Raw genomic sequence first — 24697 nt, forward strand, 5'->3', positions numbered from 1 at the left:
GGTGAGGCAGCGCGGGAGCGCCACCGGCCTGTTAGGGTAGGATCTCCGGTGAGCGGAGGCCGCCGGAGGGGGCGAGGCGATGGACGGGCAGCATGCTTTGTTAGAGTCGGCGGCGGTGGAGGGCAGCAGCGGAGGTGGTGGGGGCACCGCCGGAGCTGGAGAAGGCGAGAGAGGCGGGGGCGCTCCTTCTACGATGCGTGGTCGATTCCTCGCACATGCGATGAATAGACGCCCCCGTTACTTGGATCCCAAAGATCGGCCCATCCTCACACCACTGCACACAACAGCGACGCAATAACTAAGTGGTTTGGGTTCCGTTGCGCGTGGTGTGGAGAGGAGGCAAGGAGCTTAGGAGCACACTGAACTTTCTTCTGCCTTGGCTGCGTCCTTCATCCTGCTGTTCATCCGATTGGATCTCGGATCTAACGAGTCCCATCTGCCCATTCTCCCCTGTGCACAGTGAGATCGGCTCGGAAAAGGATGCGAGATCATCTTCGATTAGCCTGTCCGCCCCAAATGGTAGGTGGCTGGCGACCCACGTCCCTACCGGCCGGCTTGTCGTCCTCAAACCTCAGGGCCACAGCTGATCGACGTTACAGAAAGGCTCAGCTCGACTGCTGCTATCCTGGTGATCGAGCAGGTGTGAAGTGAACCCTGCTACAGTAGTTGCCTAGCTAGCTACCAGGCCGGATCGAGATCCGTTCTGATTTCTGAAAGGATCGGATGCCCATAATTTCCAAGGAAGCTATAGCTTAGCTTATTCAGTGCAAGAACATGGCAGCGACGCACTACTGATTCCTATTCGCGTCGCCATTAACACGTGGCTGGCATTCAGTGAGAGTGTATAGTGCCCACGCTATCTCCATCCATCGGAGCATCATCATCATCACGGCTATATCCTTGATTCCTTGTCCCGAGTTAATGCCCTCTCCTGGCTAAGCTAGCTGGCTGGCCAGGCTAGACGTGAGCTGAGGCCTGAGCTAGGCTGCTGTTGCTTCATCATCTCCTGCCAGCGCGCGGCGGCCGTGTTTAGAGGCGTCACATGCCGCGGAGGCTTCTGCTTCTGCTTCTGCTGGTTGGTCGCTGGGCGGAGAGAAAGGGATCATCGTCACCTCACCTGTAGCGAGAGAGGTGAGCGGCGAGATCAGAGACGACGACACTGGAACGTGAGACAGCAATAAAGAAAGCAGCAAGAGGTGGCCTCGGGTCGGAGTGGCCCCCCACGACACGAGCATGGCTCCATGAGCGACACCGATCAAGCAATCATGCGCAGATGCAGCGGGCAGCTAGGCAGGCTCCACGGCTGCCGCTTCCTTCATCATCCCGGCCCGGGCGGATCGAATGGAAGGAGGCGTCCGGACGGATCGGAGCAGCCTCCAGCACGAGCAGGTCCGTCGTCCGTCCTTTTCCCTTCAACCACCGCACGATCCGCCGCGAATCCCCCCTGCTTTCTTCCTCCTGTTGAAAAAGAGAGCCTGGTATATATATCATCCTGCTACCGCGGCAACAACTAGCATCCTGGCTGATGATCCGCGCAATGCTGCCGCCGTCGCCGGAGATCGCGAGCTGCGGCTCGTCCTCGGAGGATGACCCGTCGTCGCTTCCGGCCGCGGCCGCCCGCGACGAGCGGCAGCTCCTGGTGGTGCAGCTGGTCCCAAGGGGCGTCTCGGACAGGCTCCTCGGCAAGTTCGCGGACACGAGCGCGTTCGATTTCGACTACGACCGCAGCGGGCTCTGGTCGCCGCTGGTGCTGCGCCACGAGGTCCTGCTCCTCGCCGCGCAGCCGCCGCCGTCCACGGGCCACGGCCGGCGCCGCGGCGGCGGGCGGCCCCGGCGGCGGTGGCGCCGGAAGCGGAGGAAGGTGCGTGTGCTGCCTGCCTGCCGCCGCTCTGCCGAATCTTCTTGCAGTTGCTCGCTTGCTCTGCTGCGATGGACAATGCTCGGGGGGGTCGGGGCTTTGTTCGTGGTGCTCACTTGGGGTCTTGTCTTCTCGTGCAGGCGCTCTGCTGCTGCTGGGGATGGTGGTGACAGTGCAGTGTGAGCGTGGGCTGCGGATGATCATCTGAATGCTGCTGAATCTTCGCATTTGCTGTGGCGATAGATGTACAGAGAGCCGAACATAGTGGCAGATGAGCTTCGCAACATGTATGCATGCGTGCGGTGCTGCAAAGCCCAAATGCAGGAGGACATGTGTCGTTCAGTTCAGGGGCAGTACGTTCACCGCCTTTTCTGATCACTGTTATTGGAGGCAATGCATCTGGCGTTCGGATGCACCCTGATCCTGTAATTACCTTTTGTTTCTCTTCTTTTTTCTGGAGCGTTATTTTTGGTCTATGCAGTGTGGTGGTATTGGCTGATGCATGCCTGCACCGTTGGATCTAGAAACAGACAAAACTAGTTAATAGATATGTCCATTGGCATGTTCCTCTACTTCATTCTCAGCCAACTGACAGGGACTACCCACACATGTTATATTGTTAATTTATTTATGCATGTTCTCGTCCGGCCGGAAATCCCAAGTGTCTGAGGTATGAGGAGGCTGATAACCGATATGAATTTCCGCTAGAAAAAAGATTCAGTGAAGGCCAAATATATGCACTACAAAAGTTTCCCTAATCGAATGAGTGCAAAAACAGCTTTTTGGGATGGAGAAAATAGCAGCTAGCAAGAGGGGAAAAAAAGGAGAAATGAAAAAATTAGGTCCCACCGAGATTTGAACTTGGGTTACTAGATTCAGAGTCCAATGTCCTAACTGCTAGACCAGGGGACCTTTAATGTCTGTGGCTACTTAGTTTTCTTATATATCTTATATATTATTTGACCCTTCAAGCGACAGAGCCACAGAAACTGTGTGGGATCGGCCCTCCACGGTGTTAGGCTGTTAGCCTTAGTCGAAGCTTATCTGAGCTTCAGTTCTCACACTGCCTATACTAGACCGATGCCCCCGCTAAAAAAAATGGAAGCGATGCATGTACATGTACTTGCATCGATGCAAAGTGGTTAAACAAATGAGAAAAATGAAAATTCCCCATCCTCTACTCTCTACCAGCATCATATTGCTTCATTGTTCATTTGATTTTACTTGCACCATGGGACCAATAAGTGATGCTGGCCACTGTAGCCAAACAAGAGCAATGACCGTTTCGTACACTAGAGTTCTTTTCATTTTGGGCACCAGCACCACACTGTGGAAGGTAAAGGATCTCACCGCGCCGCAGCAGAGATTTTTCTATATGTTAACGCCCCGAGGGGCGGCGCGCGGCCGATAGGGCCACGTCGGCCAAAATTATTTCGGCCGTCCGATCGCGATCTGATGGCTACGAATGGAAGTGAATCTTGCTATTTCGGAGTACTAAATAAAATCTATTTACAAAACCTTTTGCACGGATGTGTTGTAAATCACGAGACAAATCTAATAAGCATACTTAACTCATGATTAACTCATAATTAGTGAACAGTTACTGTAGCATCACTATTGCAAAATCATAGATTAACTAGGCTCATTAGATTCGTCTCGCGATTTACAACCTACTCGTGTAAAAGTTTTGTAAATAGATTTTACTTAGTATTCTATGCATGTGCTCAAATATTCGATGTGATATTTTTGAGATAAAATTTTTGAATCTAATCACGGCCCTAATTTCTATATATGATAGCCCCGAGGGACGGCGCAAGGGCAGACCGACCACGTCAGTAAAAAGATTTCCACTATTCGATCCTAAATTGACGGTGCATGTGATTGGCCGTGCCATCGTTATCTTTAAAGTTTTGAGACACGAATGGTCCACGCGTCAGCTCTCCATTCGGTCTCTGCAAAATATCTGAATCTAGAACTCTCGACCGGTAATTTTGGTGGCCTCCGAATGGGTGTGCGCTCTACTGCAACGACAATAGTGAAGCTAGGCAGGAGAGCCACGCGGCGAGTTTGGGCGGGCCGCCGGGCACGCCCTCGACGGGTGCGACGAGTTCAAGCCGTCACCGGCGGGCGACCCGGCCTCGATCCGGTACGCCGCGGTGCCGTAGGTCGGGCATGATAGCCGCGCATTGCATGGTGAGAAGATGCCCGAGGACCGCTCCCGGCCGCCTTCGACGGCGAGATTGAGACGTCGGATTTCAGCTACAATTTTTTAACCTTTTTTGCTTTAAAAATAAATGTCCTATTTCTATCTATGTATAATTGTTTGTCTATACATCTACTACAAATCTCTATATAAATTTATATTGCCAAATGGAAACACTGTGGAAGGTAAAGGACCTCGCCGCGCCGCAGCAGAGGTGATTCTGGAGTTGGCCGCTGACATGTGAGTGCCTGAAGGTTGGGCTTGGGATACGGAAGGGCCGGGCCCGCACATGCAAGGAACCGGGGCGCGCACCCGCCTTCACCGCCACCTGGTGCTGCGCGCACACCCTCCGCCTTCACCATATATGGATGTTCTAGACACCGAGTTTGTAGAACTAGACTAAGGACTAGCTTACTTGATTATAATGATTGATAAGCCTAGTGATGAACAATGGATTGAGATAACCGCGGCCCTGTGTTGTACGTTTACTGATTGCTGATACTACTAGATCTATAGTAAAAGGCCAGCTCATTGAAAAGGATGTCAGGATAAGTCTTTGAGCATTGAGCTTTAGTACAGTGAACTGGATGAGGCTTTGTGAAAAGTCCAAGGGATAGGAAAGGAATAGTCACTTCCTCTCAATTTCTCTCTGTTTAAGTTCCCAAACAATGGGATTGTCTGGTGAGGAAACACATAGGCTTCTTTTTTTCTATTAATACATGCCAAATGGACCTTTGGATAACAGTATTTTTCTTTTTTTTTGCAAACACCAAGCGACCCCACTTGATTGCGAAATCAGATTGAAGATCATCCATGAATCATGATGTATCAAAAAGGATTAGATAAGTCTATGTTTGCAGGCAGGTCCAAATCAAGCTCGGCTTTGACGCTCACAGGTCAGTGTACCCTTAGGGATCGTGACCACTGACCACCATGGAAGGCATTCTAGCTCTATATCGACTTGCAAGCAAGCATCACACAGCTACCTGGTAGGTTCATGACCAGGAGGAGCACTCCATTTAAACTGAATTACATATCAAAATTTCCATGATGATATATGATGATGCCAAACCTATAGGCATCATCTTTTCCGATGACGGCAGATGTCAGCCAACCAGGGCCGGCTAAATAACCAGGTGTGCCACTCAATCTAGTCGTTGTAGTGCTCTGCTCGTTATCAATTACTACTAGCTTGGCAAGTACAAAGTCAGATACCCAGCAAACATCTCGTCCAATACAGAGTTGCGGTCTGTCATCTGTGCTGTTATGTTCGTGCCTGGTACAATGTGCGCGCATGCAGTCGGAACCTTCATTTCTAACACCGAAAGTCCCCGAAGCTCAATCCCCGCGAACGGAGCAGGTTTCCTCGAGGAATCTCGTGAAAAAGAGAAGGAAGGATGCTCCGCGGGGGCATCGGGCCAGCTAGTTGCAGAAAGCGGAGCCCAGCGAGTAGGCGGATCGGCAAAACGGCCCGATCAGCCGGTGGGCTGGCACAATGGGCCTGCATGCCGATACCGGGACTTGGGTCAACAACAGAAAAGCGCCCGCGCGCACCTTTTTTCCTCGTCATTTTCTTTCGATCCGTGGTTGCCCTTGTGAACCGAATCGAAAAAAGGCGAGCCCCTCCGGCCTCCGCGCGTCAGCTTCTTCTACCGCACCCACCAAAAGCGAGCGGACCGGAGATAATGGCCGCGCCGCGGTCACTTTCCCATACCAGCATACCACACCCGAGTTCGTCCGGCGTAGAAAAAGTCGCGGCCGGCCGCTCCGTCCACGAGCGAGTTAACCGTTCCGGCCGGGCCGCTCAGCTTTGGCAGCCAAAGCAACGGCGCCCACACCGCCGTAGTTCCCAAAGCGATCTGTCCGCAGCGGAACGGAATCCGGAACACGCAGTGCAGGAGTGGCGCCGCCGTCGCTGGGCCGGCCGGTCGTCCAAGACCAACAAAAAAAAACTACGTTTCAGAGCCAGGCACCGGGCACCTAGCCACCTACCGCCCGCCGGCGTGAAAAGACGTTCGCCCCAACATGCGGCGGGCGCGAAGGCGAATAAGACAGGCGGTAAACGCACAGAGCCTCCCTCCACCCCCGAGAGCCGAGACAGATCCTTGCCTGCGGTGGCACGGCCTCACAGAGACACAGGACGCCGTGACCGCCGGCCGGGTCTCGCAGGCGGCAGCTCGGCTCACGCGAGCGACGGCGCTTTTAGGGCCCCGGGGCCGGCGGCCACGCGCCTGGCGCCGAAGTCCGTGCCCGCCCCGGCGGCGTCTGACGTGCATGCGCGCTGAATACTGGTAGCTAGGCTGGTATGGCACCCGTCGCCATTTCCTTTCACCACCGGCCCCGTGCCGCGCCGCGTGTGCGCCGGCCGGACGGGGGGAGCCTGCCGCCCACCCGGGCCCGATCGTCCGAGATGCCCGCGCGCGACCGGCGTCGTGCGTGCGGCGCGGCGCGGCGCGAGGGGGATCCGAAGACGGGCTGGCGCGTGCGTACGTTTGGGATGGGAGTTCGGCAAAAGGCGGTCGCGTTGGGTGGAGGTGGCCGGCCGCCGGGCGGGCAAAAGCGCAAAGCGCAAAGGCACCGCAGCAGGGTCCGCCGGCCCCCGCGGTCGCCGTGCCTGGCCAAGGACGACGCTCCAGTTACCTCCCCAGGGTGCTCCATGCCTCCATGGGCGCGGCGCCGCGCACGTGATCCTGCGTTCCTGCCGAGACCCGAGAGCGTGCCACTCGCATGGCTAAGTACTGGTACGTGATGAGATGCGAGCCTCTCGATCGGACATGTTTGGTTCCTGCACCGTGGCCGAGGCGTGGGCCCTGAGAGAGAGTGAGAGAGAACCTTGCGTTGCCACCAACGCGCACATGGGCTTGCCTTGCCCTTACCCTTGCCGTGCCACCTTTTTTCTATACACCCACCCGGAGAGAGACATGGACTTGCCTAGCCACGGCCGTCAGGGAGCAATCGCTACCATGAATCCAAGTACCAGCTGATCGATCTCTGTCGACCGACCGAGGCGCCCGGCCTGGCTCCTCGCGAACGCAGCACGGCAGCAGCGGCAGGCCGGCGAGTTGTTGGTGGCCGCATGCATGCCCGCGCCGCCCCCCGGACCGGCCGGCCGGCAACGGCGTCGCGCGCGCGCGTCCACTACTCGACTCGCAGCTCGCTCTCGCTGCCGTCGTGTCGCAGCTATAGTAGCCTATAGACATCCCACCAAGTTTGGTACGTACGGCCGGGATGCTTTTTCTATTTGCAGAGCATATCTGCATATGCATTGCCCAATCTTGGATTGACCGGCATCATATCGTGGTTGCGTTGGGGCCGCCTGCCTGCTCTGCTCGCGCTATCGCCCTGCATGTGCGCGAAAGCCTCCTCTAGCTTACTAGGTCGCAAAACATGTGGAGCCAAATCATGGCGCGCTGCTCCTGCGTCTCGATCGCTCGCCTCATGCCTCCATACATGCCTGCCCCCCCGCGTCGCGATGGGCACCGGTAGTGGTTGGTTAATTATGATTGGGGTCTCCATGGAATCCATGGATGATATGTGCCGAATGCCATTGATCCATCAGCAGGCATCATGTCATGCTGCACTGGACAACAGCTCAAGAAAGAAACCGAGCGTTCCTGTAGCTAGCTGCTTGGGCTTTGGGCAATAACGGAATACTATATGTAGTGGCATAGCGCTTTCCGAACTGTTTGACTCCTTTTCTCCGAAGAATGATCTGTGGTGCGACTATCGGAAGCTCGTAACGTAGGTTGAACGAAGCTAATTCCTTGATTTTGACCGAGCAAAACAAAAACAAAAAAGTCTAAATTACTCCTCTCAACTATTGCAGGTGGCTTTTGTTCAACGGTGGCAGCAGCAGCCAACAAGCAAAAATTATTGTAGCTATTGCTGGTGGCGACGGTGGCAGCAGCCAGAATGAGCACAACCGAGTACCATCAAAGTCCGGATAACTCTTTTGGTTCATTTTACCCCCAAACTAGGTCCTTTGGTTCAAATTACCATCTAATACAATTTGTCCTTTTCTTTATCCATGCATAGGTAGAGTTTTAAGTTTAAATTTTATAAAATAACAATACACATCAAAACATAGGTTGGAAAAATACATAATAATTTTTTATCAGTATTTTGATCAGTTAGGATATTTAATAATAAATTAATAATTGGAGTTCAAATTTATATGAAAAATAATGATGAAGATTAGAACAATTTTTAATATGCCCTATGATGTCCACGGTTACCCTGCAAAACTAAAATTTAAATTTAACTTTGTGTATGGAGAAAAAGATAAATTTTATTACGAGAAAATGAGCTAAGTAATATAGTTTAAGGGTAAATTGAACCAAGTTATAATTTAAAGGGTCTATACTTGAATGAAAACGATGTAAATTAAACTTCTTTCAGAAACAAATAAAACAGATAAAAATAATTAATTAAGAAAATGGTGCGCATGCATGATCAATTGGAGTCTGGTGGGGAGCAATGAGCAATTGAGCATAGATAGACAGATGGATGCAGCGAAATTCCCTCTCGCGAGTCATCTCACGAGTGCTGCCAACAAGATACGGAGATACGGCAGGCAGGCGCGCAGGCGCTACAGTCCTCTCTTTCGCCCCCATCCGCCTCGTGATCCGTTCCTGTGACCTGCCTGCGACCTCTCACAGCAGCTCGTCACTGCTGCCAGATGAAGCCGACGGCAGCAGTCAGCAACAGAAAAAAAAAGAGATGGAGTGGGCACGGCACGTCCCAGGTCAGTAGTGGCTGTGGGCCTTGTGAGTTGGGGACCTGGGATGGATCCCAAGCAAGGGGAAGGACCGAAGGAGAGCACCGGCGATCCGGCTTGTCTGCCGTGCTGAAGCAAAGTCAGCAAAAGGTACAGTAAATCGTGTCTGTGTGAACAGTAGCCTACCGTTAGTTACTGTAGTGGAGGTACTGTGCCGATCTCGCTGTTCACAGATTTACTGTACCATGCTCTCTGTAGCACTGGATCTCATCCATCCATCCGCAAATGAACGGCCGGGAATGAATCAAAAGTTACCGCTACAGTAATTCACTGACTTGCCTTCAGCAAGTCAGTGAATCCCGATTGGAGCACCGGACCATGTGGGCGGCATGAACCTTATTTTCTCTTTTCTTTTCTGAAAATATGTGACTTATTGCGTGGTGGTGGCGATGCGCTGTTGCATGCCAAGTAGGCCCTAGTTAAATGTGGGCTGGATGCCGTGTCAACTGTGTCAACGAAACGCAGTTCTCGATCGCAGAGAAGATACTCCCTCCATACTTGAAAAGAATGTTGTTTTGGATAGCGGCACGGTCTTCGAAGCTTAATTTTGACTTCTTATTTTTTATAAAAATATTTATCACAAAATGATATATTTATAATTTTATGAAAGTATTTTTCAAAACAAATCTATTCATATGATTTTTGTATTCTGAAACTCAACAACTTAAAAGTTATTTATGATTTATGTTCCCAATATTTGACCCAAATTTTATCTAAAACGACACTCTTTTCGAGTATGGAGGGAGTACAGGACCAGCTAAACTCCATGAGGCACAACTATTCTATATGTGTTTTAATTATTTGCTTGTGGGTGATCTACAAGGATTTTTTAGTTTAGAAAAAAAGGTCTACAAGGCTTGGACAAATGGACGACGTCTGAGGCTTTGAGCTAGGCGGCGGATAGGCAAGTAGGAGTAGCAGAGATGAGACCGTCCGTTTGCAACAGAGCAAGCTATGGTGCGTGGAAGTGCGGTGTGCCAGTGGATACTAGCATCTAGAGCTTCCCAACGGGAATAGGAGGACGTTGGGAGTTCATCTCTCTGTCCAAGTCATACACAATTTATAGTTGTAGGTTCCCGCAAATGACACACCAGAAAAACAGTTGAAATTCGCACTTGTTTAGCTCAGAAAAGGGGAGATACTTAAGGAGGAACGTCATCCACTGAGCACATGACATACCCCGTCACGTACTCTCACACTCCATCCGAAAGTCAAAGGCTATGCGCACAGCATGCATCCATGATTCACAATAATCCCGGGAGAAAAAAAAAGAAACTATTGCTTGCACAACACTAGCAGTACGGCAGTACCCTTCGCAAAAAAAAACTAGCAGTACCGTTGCTCCGGACGACACGCATCATCATCGAGCTGGCCGCAGCCGCTCGGATCCACGCATCGAAACTGGCCGCCCCCCTGCAAAGCAGGGCCAGCGGACGCCGCCGATGCAGACGAACCAAGCAGGGCAAGCGGCGCTGCGGCGGCGGCCGCCACCGCAGGCAGGAGAGCAGGGGCAGGCGCCGCAGCACAGCAGCGGCGTCGTCGTCTCGCGGCGAGCGTGACCGGGCAGCGTGCCGTCCGATGCCGTAGGGCTAGGGGTGGTAAAGTGTCCAACAATTTGAACTAGAAAATCTAAGGACCGAGTCCTAAAAGAGTCGGACTTTAAACATATATATTTTTAAATTAAAAATTTTAAAAATTTTATTGGGCTGTGAGAAAGCCATTAGGGCTATGACCTGTTACCACCCTAGGTAGGGCCTCCCCCGCGCCGCGGATCCCGAAGCCGTTTCCCACCCTTTCGCCCCGCCCCGGCCCCGCCGCGCCGGGCGGTCCCCACCCCCGGGCAGAGCCGCCCCGGAACCGAGGCGAAACCTGCAGTAAACGCAGAAACGGGCGAGCAAAGCTAGCGAACCGTCCCCGGACCCCGGCCGGCCCGGGCGCGTTCACGCCTTTCCTCCTCCGCTCCATCCCCCTCACGCGGGCCCCGCTCGGCCAGGCCCGGTTCGGTCGCGCGAACCCGCCGGGCTGCACCTCGGCTCGGCATGATGATTGCGCTCTGGCGAGACGGCGGCTGCGTGGGCCCCGCCACCCACCCCCCGTTTGACCGCGACACGGTGGGGGCGCGCGGGCCCCGCGCGCCAGGGGCGCGGCGACGTGGGCTTCGCTCAAAGCCGGGCGCGCGGGCCCCGCGCCCCGTCACGTTTAACCGTCTCCCTCCCCCGGGCCGGCGCAAATCCCGTCTCTACCCCTGGGCCCTGGCCATGCGGCGCGCAACCTCTCGCTTCCACTGGGCCCCGGCGCTGGGGTAGAAAGGTCAAACGCCGCCGGGTGGTAGAGAGCGAGCCGGTAACTGGCTGGGGCTTGCTTACAGTTACAGCTCGGCCACCCTCGCTCTCTCACTCCCTCCTCCCCCAGCTGGGTTTACAATAGGAAGGAGAGGGGCAGCAGCAGCGGGCAGCGGCTGCGTTCAGACTACTACTTCCTCCTCCCCTCCGGCTCCTCCTGCTCCTCCCCCCAATTCCTCCCCGGAAATAATAAACAAAGCGAGCGGGCGGGCGAGGCCAGCAGCGGCCGCGAGGAGCAAGCCGGGGCAGATCCGCGAGATCCGGCGGCCGGGCCGCCGATGACGAGCGGCGCGGGGGGCGGCGGCGGGCTCGGGGGCACCCGGGTCCCGACGTGGAGGGAGCGCGAGAACAACCGCCGCAGGGAGCGCCGCCGCCGCGCGATCGCCGCCAAGATCTTCGCCGGACTCAGGGCCTACGGCAACTACAACCTCCCCAAGCACTGCGACAACAACGAGGTGCTCAAGGCGCTCTGCAACGAGGCCGGCTGGACCGTCGAGCCCGACGGCACCACCTACCGCAAGGTCACCCCCGTCGTCCTTTCCTCCACCCTTTGCTTGCTCCACTGGACTCTCCATGGCTTCGATTCCGTGTTTGCTCTGCGCCATGTGCCGCCATGAGTAGCTTCGTTTTGTTTCTGTTTTCGTTGCTCCGTAGAATTGCAACGTCAGCAATCGTAGCTGCGGCCGCTGCGATCTGAGCAGCGCTACACCGTGTTTGCTTGCTTGGTTGTTCCGCCGGGAGATTCTTGCTCCGTTATGTTGGGCTTTTTTGCATGGAGCCTCGTGCTGCTCTGTTCCGGGTTTGGGAATGGGGAAAGCAATGCAGCGACTTTGCTGCTCCAATGGATCCATCTTTGGATGCGCCGGCTGTGGTGTGCACGTCCCTGAATTCTGTTGGATTCGGACCAGTTTCGCTTGCTTCCAGTTCCAGCTCCGTTCCTTTCTTGGGGATGCAGAGCTTTGCTTGGTGCTACTAGGCTGTACTGCTGTCGGGTCAGGGAAATGGGAGCTGGATGTGCACCCAACGGGGAATGCAATGCGGCTTGATTAGTTCGGCATGCTCTACAATTAGCATTTCCAGAATTTCTTTTTATATGTCAAAGGAATACTGCTTCTATTCTGAAGCACTGAAGGCAATTTTTGGGAATGGCCTGCTTTGTTTTCCATAGCGGTTTTGTAGTTTACAGTATGGTCAAAATCTTCTAAGAGCTAAACTGATTTTTTTTCCAATTGCAACATTTCCTTGGTCCCAGAGGAGGTGGTTCGGTTGGGGCAGCCTGTTCGGATGCTTGGGGCTGGGCTGATCAGCTCAGCCGTTCGGCAGCCCAGCTCCAGCCGAACGGCTGGCTGATAAGGCCAGCAACGCCTCCCCGACGGCTGAATCGGCTTCCTGACGTTTGGGGTGTTTTTTTTGTTTGAATTTGAGCCAGCTGATCTGACGGGGCTGGCTGGGCTGGGCTGGAGCGGCTGCTGGACCAGCCAGCCAACCAGCTCCAGCCAGTTCAGGGGTCAGGGCAGCCGAACAGGGGGAAAGTTAACGGTGAAGTCATAGGCTACCTAGCATAGCATGAGCATGACAGGCTGCTGCATTTCACATCTGGTTTGATGCTGTAAAAGAAGGGGTAACTGGTTGGCATCAGAAAAAAAAACACAAAGCACAGTCCAAAATGATTCTCTTGCTAAAATCTTTTTGCCATGTGCAAATGCTGCCATTGCTTTCAGACCAAAAACAGCCATTTTTTACTTTGCTTTCGAGCCTTGTTCCAATTTTGGCAGATAACACGAATTTCGACTTAGCCAGGATAGAAACCTTGAAATTGCCATACCGTGTGTTGGTTGATTGTCTTTGGTTTATTCAGTTTGCGGCACTTGTATTAACTCATTTGTGTCTGCCTTGTTTTTTTTCCACCCAATGTTGAGGGGGGCTTTGCTCTAACAAGTATATTACCTTCAGGTGTAACCTAATCTGAAGATAGTTTTACAAGCTTTTGAATTGCTTCCGTCAATTTATTGTTGAGAACTGAAAATTTGGAGGTTTTACTTGATTTACATATAGACAAATAGGTAAATCTTGTTTGTAATAAGTTGTAGCTAAGAAATTTAAATTGCAGAGTATTGCAACTACTACATCCAAATCTTATGTACAATTTGTTTGAACTTGCTTCTGTATACATGACCTTTACAAAAACATGGTGAGTAAGCAAGTTGTTGACTTCATTTGCAATACCATGTTATTATTGTTTAAACTTGGCATGGTCTGTCTGTTTTGTTCTCTTAATTGCTGTTAGAGCCAGCTGCTTCAGGACAATTTCTGTTCCTTTCATTTTCTGCTTGGCAACAATTCTTCAGTGCACTTAAAAGTTGATTTTTTATGAAACAATGAAACAATTGCATAGTTAATTGCTTATTGTTAAGTGACAAATTTCTCCATGTTTCAGGGATGTAAACCAACAGCAGCAGAGCGTCATGATCCGATTGGAAGGTCTGCATCACCAAGCCCCTGCTCTTCATATCAACCTAGTCCAAGGGCTTCATACAACCCGAGCCCTGCATCCTCCTCCTTTCCAAGCTCCGGATCCTCTTCTCACATCACTCTTGGTGGGAACAACTTCATTGGTGGTGTCGAAGGCAGCTCTCTTATCCCATGGCTGAAGAATCTTTCCTCGAGTTCCTCAATTGCCTCCTCCTCCAAGTTCCCACAGCTTCATCATCTCTACTTCAATGGTGGCTCCATCAGTGCACCAGTAACACCTCCATCCAGCTCCCCAACTCGCACTCCTCGTATCAAGACTGACTGGGAGAATCCAAGTGTTCAGCCACCATGGGCTGGGTCAAACTATGCGTCTCTTCCCAACTCCCAACCGCCAAGCCCTGGCCACCAGGTTGCTCCAGACCCAGCATGGCTAGCAGGGTTTCAAATTTCATCTGCTGGTCCTTCATCTCCAACTTACAGCCTCGTGGCACCGAATCCTTTTGGTATTTTCAAGGAGACTATCGCCAGCACCTCAAGAATGTGCACCCCTGGACAGAGCGGAACATGTTCTCCTGTGATGGGTGGTGTGCCAATTCATCATGATGTGAATATGGTCGATGGTGCACCGGATGACTTTGCCTTTGGGAGCAGCAGCAATGGCAACAATGAATCGCCTGGCCTGGTGAAGGCATGGGAGGGGGAACGGATACACGAGGAGTGCGCCTCAGATGAGCATGAGCTGGAGCTCACCCTTGGGAGCTCAAAGACCCGTGCCGATCCCTCCTGATCATGCTGCAAGAGATGGTGCCTCCTTTTCGTCTGGGAATTAATTTTCATATTTATTGGACGGTGCTCCTCTGTTTTATGGGTTCAATGTTTGTAGAAAGAGAGAAGGGATTCAGAGATTGTACCGTGGTCCTCTGGAGATGATACCCATCCTCTTTCAGGGATCTGAACTTGTTCTAGCCTAAGCAAATCTTTAACTTATTTATTTCATTTTTTCTTCGTTTCTTTTTTTTCAATTTCTCAAAAAAAAAGGAAAAAAAATGCAAGGGAAACGAGTGGTTGCAGGAAACCTTAAGAAAAGTTGAAGAAATGGTGTCATCCTTCAGCAGTAACTGAGATTCCTGTGGCATTCATGTGCCCTTGTAAATTAGCTCCAGTTGTCCTTGATCTGGCTATTGTCATTGTACTTGTCAGAAAGTGTGTACATTTTATGGATCGTTCACTGGTTCTGTCGTGCCTTTGCTGATTAATGTGTTTACAAGTTTAGTTTAGGTTCCATTTTTTCGGATATCTTTTTTCCCCCGGGTTTTCAGCATCAGGTTAACACATGGTGCTGCCATATTCTACTGTTGCATTGATTTTCTTATGGTATCCAAATTCAAGGGAGGCGACTGTATTGGGTTAGAGCATCTCCAAGAGTTTGGCAAATCGAGTTGCCATCTTTGATTTTTGGTAAAAATGTTAAAAATACTCCTCCAACAGTTTGGCAAAAGACTTGATAATTTTTGGCAACTTGGGAAAAACCAGCCTCCAGCGCGTAAATATACGCGCGCGGCGCGCAGTTGGCATCGTGGTTTCTAGTCAGGTTGGAGGGTGAAAAAAGAAATAAATAACAGAGAAGAGTTCCTGATTTAAGTTTTCAAGAGGTGGAAGGGCATAAATATAATTTTGTTTCTCTCTCAGGGTTCTTGATGTAAGTTAGATCTGGATTTGGCAAGTGAATTATACCAAACTGTTGGAGATAAGTTCTTTTTTTACTTGGCATATCTTTTTAGAAGTTGGTAAAACACAAGATATGCCAAGTAAAATATGATAAACTCTTGGAGATACTCTTAGTTTATCCTTTTCTTCAGAGTCAGCCAGTCATGTCACGTTATTTCACTTGCATTTTTCTTGCAGAGAGTGTTGTTATTGCTATAGCACTGGTCTCAAATTTAGCTCGAGTGTAGCTAATAATATTTTCCTGAAGAAGTTATAGGCTAGAAATTTATCAGAAAAAAGGAACAAGACGTTTGGACTTGATAATTTCTGGTATTTATTTATTTATTTATTTATTTATTATCTAATACAGATCTTGCCATCTCCTTTGTTGTAATATACAGGGAGATACCTTATGTTCATATAATCCCCCTTTTTATTTCATGTTAGTACATGTTTCTTGTTAAAAAAAAGTCCATGCGGGGGGTGTTTCTGTGATCAGCTTGTTCTCAGCATACAAACACCAGAATCTGAATAGCATGGCATCAATGAAGACAAAAGGAGCCGTCCTTGCAGGCTGTCCATCACGAAAATTTCACGACTGGGGGTAGCTGAATCTGCACGACACTGGACTGGTGCTCATGTGCAGCGTACACAAAAAGGCTTCGCTGCGGCCATGAAATCGGGTCTCACGAACTGTACTACTACATATGAATGCCATCGTTCATACGGATTATTTGGAAAAACACGAGCAGTGCCGCCGGCAGCAGTACGATCCATGACCTTTGTACGCTGCTGCCAGCTTCAGGTTCTCGCAGCAGATGGTCCCCGCCCAGTCTCCTCTCACGAGGACACTTTAACAAGACTCGAGGAAGATATTTACTTAATGATAATATAATTAAAATATGCATCCAAAGGCCTTTCTTATCTGAAAGCAAGATGGTTCCAGCAGAGCAAATGGATTCAGAGTTCTCTTTGGCACACCAGCTGAACAAATGGATTCCCTTTCTTTCCTCACGAAATGCAGCCATATTTACAACATTTACAGAGTGGTTTTGCGGTTCCAGATACATCTGTTTGATGTGACAATGGACAGCCAAGTGTGCACTTGCCTCAACACCAGCTAGGAATTAAGGTAAAGAGGGCAAAGCGATTAACCCGAAACAATTCACCAGGTGGTGTATACTGTGTCACAGAAACTAAAGACAAGTGGTTTCCTTTGCGATCTTATCGAATAATATGGATAAAGCTTTGTAGAGAGTGGCGGCAGCAGGTGGCCTGGGCAGTGAGCCAAGAAGGATTTCTGATGCCTTAACTGGGCCGCCATAAAATCGAGCATTTACGGAGTCTCGAGTGGATACCACACTTCCATTCAGTGCGCAGCCCACAAAGGCACCTGCCAGAAAAACGAACAACAGATAGTGACAAAAAGCATAGCTTTTGCAGTACACCGCTACCAGAGTTTAAACAGATATTTTCATCATTGACATCTGACCTCAATAGTACAAAATTAGCAATCAAAATGAAAACTAGAAACACTGTATGAACTGTATGATGCTGCAAGAATGAAGACAGCAATAATTAATGAAACACTGTGCTTCGTCCATCAATAATTAATAAAACTGTATGAACTGGATGATGCTGCAAGAATGAAGACAGCAAATGATGCTCAGTTTGTAGCACTCACTATGCATGCCTACGCTAACAATGGTTCACCGTTCCTACAGCAACATATATTGATTCATTAGATTATCTAAGTGTCCTTCATCGAGGCAGCTATCTGTGACATCAGACTACCTTTATTCAACTGCCTAGAAGTTGAAGCTCTGCAGAATCTATTTTTAGCTGCCATAAGCAATCCAACGTGGCCACCATGGTGACCACATGTCTAAAGGTCTATGGACCACAATTTTCCAGAAATAAAAATCTTGGTCTACACTATGCATGATTATAGACAAGTGGACTCTTCAGGAACTTAAAAATATGAGCTTCAATAACAGTCGCAAACTACTTTGCACAAAAGAAGAAATTAATGGCTGAATTCGCATTATAATCTTCAAATTCTGTTAAACTGAAGAGAACTTGGAAGTATAGTGTCTGATTGTTTGTCAGAAACATGCTGCTTGGACAAAAACTCACCAGTAAACAGATAGAACTGGTTGAAAAAATTGACAAAAATAGTGCAATTAGTAATTCTAAGGCAAAATAGGCACTTTGGTCCTTCAACTTTGCTCCAAGGGTCAATTTGGTCCCTCAACTTTCAAAAAGACCAATTTGGTCCCTCAACTTTTGTTTTTAGGCCAAATTTGTCCCTATACTAATGTAATGCTCCATAATACTATGAGACTAATGCTAAAAAGTCATTGTTACCCTTGGCTATTTCCTATCCTTCACAATTTGCATGTTTAGCAGTGGTGCAACAAGTTAATCAAACATGTGCATGATATTCTTATGTGATATAGACTAAATTAAATACGAAATGGCATTTCAACAAATACGAGAGACATCAAATGCCGACAGAATAATAGATCTATTGTGACCTATTATTGATTAATTACAACAATACAATAATAGAAATTGAGTATGAGAAGGAGCTAAGGGTAAAAATGACTTTTCACATTTATCTCATGGTATTATGGAGCATGACATCAATATAGGGACAAGTTTGGCCTAAAAACAAAAGTTGAGGGACCAAATTGGTCTTTTTGAAAGTTGAGGGACCAACTTGACCCTTGGAGAAAAGTTGAAGGATCAAAGTGCCTATTGTGCCTAATTCTAAACCTATATTTTATGGCATATTTTTAAATCCACTGTGATATAAGGAGTTTACAATCAAGAAATACGAGATTATTGCGAGTCAGTCAAGGAACTGTCAGCTTGTCACTAATGACAAAAGTCCAAAACCACTGTAATTTATAAGCTTTGTCCTATCTATTTTTCTTAAAATTACTGACTGGTGACCAGTATCAGGAACATTAGAAGTACTTTCCCTACAGCAATATGGTCAAATTGTAAAAGTTAAAAGAGGAAAATTCGTTAAATCATACCTTTGCTACAACTATATGTGTAACATGCAGCATAACCACCATCACCAGCACGGAAATCGGCCTCTGCTGCTCGTCCAAGATGACCAGCAGAAGCACTAATACCAGCCCCAATTGACATATGTGCATTTCCACTGAAAGTTTTGATGGCATCTGTGTTCCTAAGAACAATAATGTAGTCAGCTAACTCGCCTCCAGCCTGAAAGGTACAAAATACAGACAAATGTTTCCAGTGTTAAGAAGGCCTTAGTTATAATAACAACACAACTTGGTGAAACAGATCACCTGAACTCCATATCCAAGGCCGCAAGTAGAGATGGCAGAAGGAGGGGACCAAGAACCATCAGCTCTGCGAGCAACCACTAGTCCAGTACCAATTTTGTATGTAAGCATCATTCCAACCTTTGCCTCAGTGATTATTGCAAGCCCTTTTGCTTCTCTGAGAATTGAATCAGGGATTGATTTCTCAGCTTTAAGATCTCCTACCTGAATACAGCAAGCAAAGACCATTTCATGATTACATCCATATTAACTGCAAAACTAACAGGCAGCATGCAGCCAAAAAAAAAAGAGTAAACTTTACTGAGGTCCTGAGATTCTGAGGAGCATATGACTAGCTTATAAATGGAATCAGCAAAAGAGTAAATACAAGACTGGAATATCTATGCAGTGCTTCAGCCATGTATCACTACAGCAGTAGTGCATTATAAAGGGGAAATGCGGATTTGAATGGTCTAATCATGGTGTTGACAAATGCTGAAAACATAAGGTAAATTCATTTCTGGGGCGTTTTCCAAGATAACACATGGTTATATCACTTACTTGTGTCCTAAGGTGGAGCAAAGCTTATTTATGTCTAAAGATAACTGCTGAACAATAATGCTTGACATTTGAAGGAATCAAGACATTTCGTTGTGTTCGCTTGGCTGTGGCTGGTGGCTGGTGCTGATTTGTTATGAGAGAACAGTACTGCTGACTGGCTGGTAGCTGGTGGCTGTTGCTGATTTAGTATGAGAGAACAGTACTGCTGGCTGGTTGGCTGACAAGCCAAGCGAACAAAGCAATGGTGAAAACTAGGATAAACGTTCCTGGTAGTAACTGGCCACAAATATACAAGGTGCCTTGATAAGCTAGGCAGTAGGCACTGTGCTACAAGTTTGTAGAGAAAAATGTTTTGCCAAATACTTGGGAAGCATGAATGCCACAATCCAAATTTCCATTTCGTGAAAACCATAATTGCCACAATCTCTACAGATTTTGGATACAACTGTTGAAATTGATTATTTTGGAACAAAATTCATACAAGGCCATGGTAGAGTTGCAAATTATTCATAGAAGTTTCCTAGGTTGGAGATTTCGGACTGTCTATAAGATTTATTAACTGACAGCTAATGAATGTCATAGCATTGATAGCCACTACTTGAGCAGAAAATGTTTCTGAAGAATCAAAGGCACAAGAACAAATGGTTGCTAGGGAAAGACAATGAAATAATTAAGAACATCAAAGACAAAAGTATAAAAGGGCGGCCTGGTGCAAGTGGTAGTACTTGCCGCTTGTGAACCGAGAGGCCACAGGTTCGAGCGGTGGTCTCTACATATTGCACGGTGTGTGGGAAAGACCTCCCGCTAATAACCTCCCTCAGACCCCGCACAGTGCGGGAGCCTACGGCACTGGGTATGTCCTTTTTTAAAGACAAAAGTATATGATATGAATACCTTACAGTAGCCGTAGATGGAATTTGCAGCTTTGTAGATCTCATACTCCATTTTGATTGCCCATGGGATGTTTATCCATGACCTCAAGGTGCTCAGGTCTGTCAAGTCTTGAGTTGGAAGTTGACAAGCACGACTGAACCGATTCATTAAATAAGGCTGGATACACTCAAGACGCACTCCACAAACATCACATACCCTTTGAGGATCTGAAGTCATGAATTTCGGGGGCATCAAGCTTCTACCCTTTGAACAGCCACCACAAAATATCCCACCACAAAATCGGCAGTGATGGCGAGTGCAAATTATCGGATGAAAACGTGCTCCACAAAGCATGCAAGAAGGGGCAGCACTATCAGGCAACCACTTTGTTGGTTCTGTCTCAAGGAGAGCATGTTCAGAACCAGCACTGATATCTTCAAGTGTTTGAGGCTTATCCTTCAAAGCCTCCTCAAGGAAAAAATCTGAAACCATAGACATGCCATACTTCCCAATATCAAATGATGCAATAGATAATATTTTATCTTTTCCTGCAATGATCATCTCAGAAAGCACATCCCACATTGTCATCTCCAAATTTTCTTCATCAATATCCCACTGATATTCTTCTTCTGGGAAGCATCCACTATTATAACCGAACCCCTTTTGCCACTCCTCATGATCATGTTTTGTCATTGGTGGAACAGAAGCAGGCACCCATATGCCTGTTTGCTCACAAAGTGGGAAACTATCATAGATGTTTTCTCTAGATTCCTTCGAGGTTGTCATCTCATCTCTGAACTCACAAGCATTGACAACATCAAGGCTTCCTTCCTTGAAGTTTCTTGAAGGATGATCCTTTGCTCCTGGCTCAAATATGTGGGGGGCCTGGTTTTTGCAAGAAACCATACCATAAATAATCTGGGTGACAATACATACATACAGATAGCTTTGTTGAGGCATAATTAAATACACAATCTATGCGAACTGAGCATCGCTCTATCGTTGGATACGAAAATTTTGAAGTGTGCATATTGCATCATAAGATATTTTTTGTTTCCTAAATCCTCACTCTGAACTACTGATAACTGATTAATGAAAAAATAGATTGAGTTTCACACAAACTAAATGACGAAGGGGCACTTTTGGAAGATATAAGAAAATACGGAGCAAGTCCAGACACTGATCATGGGTTAGGACATGGAATGCAGTCATAAGAACATAAACATCCCATGCTTCCAAACATAGGAGAAAAGTCCTATACACCCAAAGTAATGAACACTGATAGAAAACAGTAAATAAATACTAGGCATTTTGGCAAACATGCACTTTGTGTATCAATCCTACAGTAACACTCGAATCTATAGCCAAGGCAAATGACAACCTGCACCTGCGTTACAACACGTTTTCAAGCAAAAGCCCAAAAGCTCCCACCTTTTCCAATTTCCACCACGAACCAGCAACAGAGCTCACGAACAGCGTTGCACAAATTTAACGAGCAGAAGCCCAATAGCTCCCACCTTTTCCACCACGAGGACCAATGCTACCGCCTAAGTAATCACAGCCGCACTTAACACCAATCTAGGAAGAAATCATATCGCAGTCGCAGCTATTCCAATCTACCGGCAAGCGAACTCAAACCCAGCATCAGATGAATCGAACTGGGAGTGGTCGATTACCGCTTCAGGGGCGGGCGACGCGTCGGGCTCCTCGTCCCATATCGCCGGCCCGTTGGAAGCCCTAGCCTTCTCCTCGCCGCCGCCGCCGCCGCCGCCCCCAGCAGGCACCTGCGGGGGCTCCAAGTCGTACGGCTCGATGGGAGGGTAGAGGCGAGCAGTTTCCGCCATATCAGAAGTGCTCGGCGGCTCCAATTCCGGCCGATCGGATTGCGTGGGGGAAGTTCGGCAGGATTGGCAATAGGGACTTGCTTCCGGAAATTGGAATACTGTTTCGTGAAGAAGGGGGTGAGTATGATGGGAGGGGTCCAAGCCGGGGAGGAGAGGGAGACGGGAGGAACAAGTTAAAATTTCGTGTTAGATTAGTTGGTGCTCGTGCGCTGCTACATAAATATAGGTAAAATAAATTTCATATGTAATTCATCATATGATATATTTACAATGTTTTCTAATAATGAAATATACATGTTATTACTAGGGGCGAAGCCAGTGGTAAACTGACCTGATGCACAGTTTAAGGGGCTGACATGTTTCTCCAGAATTGCATGTTGTATATAAGCTTGGTTAGTGGGAAAAAAAAGAGTAGTTTATCCTGGTGCCGGTGCACCGGGACGCTCAACGTGGCTTCGTCCCTGGATGCTGAGTATCTTAAACAATACTATCATATATAAAACTAATACTAACATTCTAGATTTTTCTCATCATCTTTAATGAACAAACGTGACCCTATGAGTCATCTTGCAAAAAATTGTTGACAGTATAATCCATAGAGCACTGATCACACTCATTTGTCTAATTTCTCTCGTGATGCATCCATTCGATTGTCCATTCTCCAACCTACAGAAAATATAGCAAAAAGACAAAGTTTGCAACTCCAGTATCAATTGGCACTGCATTCATAATACATTCCTAATCCTCAAAAACAAACTTTATATTTCAATGAACAAACTTTTGCGGAGGTAAGATATTTATTAATGTCAAGAAAATATCATACAGGTAAACTTCACGCACTCTGAAAGAAAGAAGAAAGAAAAACACAAAGTCTAACTCATGTTCTAGTTGTTGCCTTTTCTGATGGGGTGCACTAAGGTTATGTCCAGCAATGTCACTTGGAGCTTGCTCGCCATTGTTACACAATCTGTTTCAAGAACCACATGACCAGGAAATTTTTCTTGCATGATAAGAGGAGCATAAAAAATAATGTTTTGAGATCATCAGACATTACACTCTAGCAATATGCATGTTGTTTTGAACCAATACATAACCATATGCTTTCAACAAATTAAAAGAAAATTAAAGGCACATGAATTGTTTTTTTGAAAAAATCAAGGATATGAACTTGTATAGCCTTTAACAGATCACAAGTTGCCATAATGATCTAATCAAGTTGCCATTTGTATTTTCTAATCACATCCATAATGCTCTGTATTTTTTTGATGACATTCAGAATAACAAGTTGCCATCTGCATTTTCAGAACCACAATAGAAGTTGCCATCTACAGAGCCTATTGCAAGGCTAAAGGGTCCAAATGGCTTGTTACATGTTTCATAATTGCAGGACGAGAGGACTTGGCAGATAATGTTTTTCCAATTTTTACTATTTTTAGCAGATTCTTTTACTAAAATTTGTTGCAGATTTTTTGTGCTGATTATTTTCTATTTGGTGCAGACAAAGAACTGCATGACAACACATCATTGGGTTAGGGACAGAGTTCTTGATTGGATGGCCAAGGACCCTACAATTGGAGTAAAAGCATTGCAGAAAAGGCTAGAAGAGCAGTATCACCTGCAGTTGTCATGTTGGCTGGTGTGGGATGGAAGGAATATAGCTTTGGAATAACTGAAAGGGAAGTGGGATGACAGTTTTGAACATGTTCGGAGTTTGAAGCTTGAGGTGGAGAAGACCAATCCGGGCAGTTTGGTGGACACTGAGTATGAGCTAGTTGGGAAGAAAATGAGGTTTACTAGAATGTTTGTTGCCCTAAAAGCTTGTGTGGATGGTTTTCTGGATGGATGCAGACCTTTTCTTGGTGTGGACTCCACCATTTGACTGGGAAATGGAAATGTCAACTTGCATCTGCGACTGCTATTGATGGAACAATTGGATGTTCCCTATGTGTTATGGTGTGTTTGGGTCAAAGACAATAGAAAATTGGTCATGGCTTTTCATCAGATTTCATCAAGCTATTGGGTCACCTCCGGGACTAGTGATCTCAATAGATGCTGGTAAAAGAATAGATTCTGCTGTTACTCAAATGTTCAAGAATGGGTTGAGCATAAAGAGGAATGAGAAATCCTTGAATGTAGGTGATCTTATGGATAGCATCAGACAGCTATGCATGGAAAAATGTTCTTGAGAAGGAAAATTGCTAGAAAGCTTGAAGGCAAGATACTACCTAATGTCATGAAGGACCTCAATACAAGGAGCAGGGGATTGAAATATATGTGGAGGTATTCACACAAAGACGGTGCTACACATGCTGAAATGTTAGGTCAAGTTGAAGGTGTGACTAGAGATCTAATTTATTGGAGGCATACTTTTGATCTTCAGGAGAGAACATGCACCTGTAGACACTGGCAAGTTACTGGTCTATCATGTACACATACCTTATGTATTATAACCTCAACTTTAGGTTACAACATAGAAGATTATGTAAATGAATACTACTCTATTGCAAAGTTCAATAAAGCCTATGGAAAATCGTGAAGCCAATGACAGATAGAAAACAATGGCCTCAAGTGGACCCTGGGTTCAAGTTGTGGCCCCCATTCTAAAACGGGCAGCTGGCTGACCAAGGGAGAGAAGGTACAAATCAGTTGCAGAAGTGGGCAGTGGAAAGAGAACCACAAGATGCAGAAGGTGCAAACAACTTGGACATATGGCAAAAACTTGCAATGAATATGTTTATGATTCTGATTCACCACAACT

The 24697-nt window shown here is 47.7% G+C and overlaps 3 protein-coding genes across 3 annotated transcripts; 2 read left to right on the forward strand and 1 right to left on the reverse strand.

The window, feature by feature from the left end:
* Positions 1-651: 651 nt before the first annotated feature.
* Positions 652-2441, forward strand: LOC120668569. The gene is made up of 2 exons (XM_039948309.1): positions 652-1861; positions 1999-2441. The coding sequence occupies exons 1-2, from the start codon at positions 1526-1528 to the stop codon at positions 2026-2028; spliced, it is 366 nt and encodes a 121-aa protein (XP_039804243.1). The 5' UTR covers positions 652-1525; the 3' UTR covers positions 2029-2441.
* Positions 2442-11241: 8800 nt separating this feature from the next.
* LOC120670236 (protein BZR1 homolog 3) lies at positions 11242-14902 on the forward strand. Its single transcript, XM_039950305.1, has 2 exons — positions 11242-11701; positions 13618-14902. The coding sequence occupies exons 1-2, from the start codon at positions 11459-11461 to the stop codon at positions 14437-14439; spliced, it is 1065 nt and encodes a 354-aa protein (XP_039806239.1). The 5' UTR covers positions 11242-11458; the 3' UTR covers positions 14440-14902.
* A 1442-nt stretch (positions 14903-16344) lies between these two features.
* LOC120670237 lies at positions 16345-22128 on the reverse strand. Its single transcript, XM_039950306.1, has 5 exons — positions 21772-22128; positions 20117-20980; positions 18686-18886; positions 18404-18599; positions 16345-16752 (listed from the first exon to the last, which is right to left on the reverse strand). Exons 1-5 carry the CDS (start codon positions 21937-21939, stop codon positions 16556-16558), a joined length of 1626 nt encoding a protein of 541 aa, XP_039806240.1. The 5' UTR covers positions 21940-22128; the 3' UTR covers positions 16345-16555.
* Between the last annotated feature and the right edge of the window lie 2569 nt (positions 22129-24697).

Source organism: Panicum virgatum, chromosome 4N (genome assembly GCF_016808335.1).
Source record: "Panicum virgatum strain AP13 chromosome 4N, P.virgatum_v5, whole genome shotgun sequence".
Lineage (NCBI taxonomy): Eukaryota > Viridiplantae > Streptophyta > Magnoliopsida > Poales > Poaceae > Panicum > Panicum virgatum.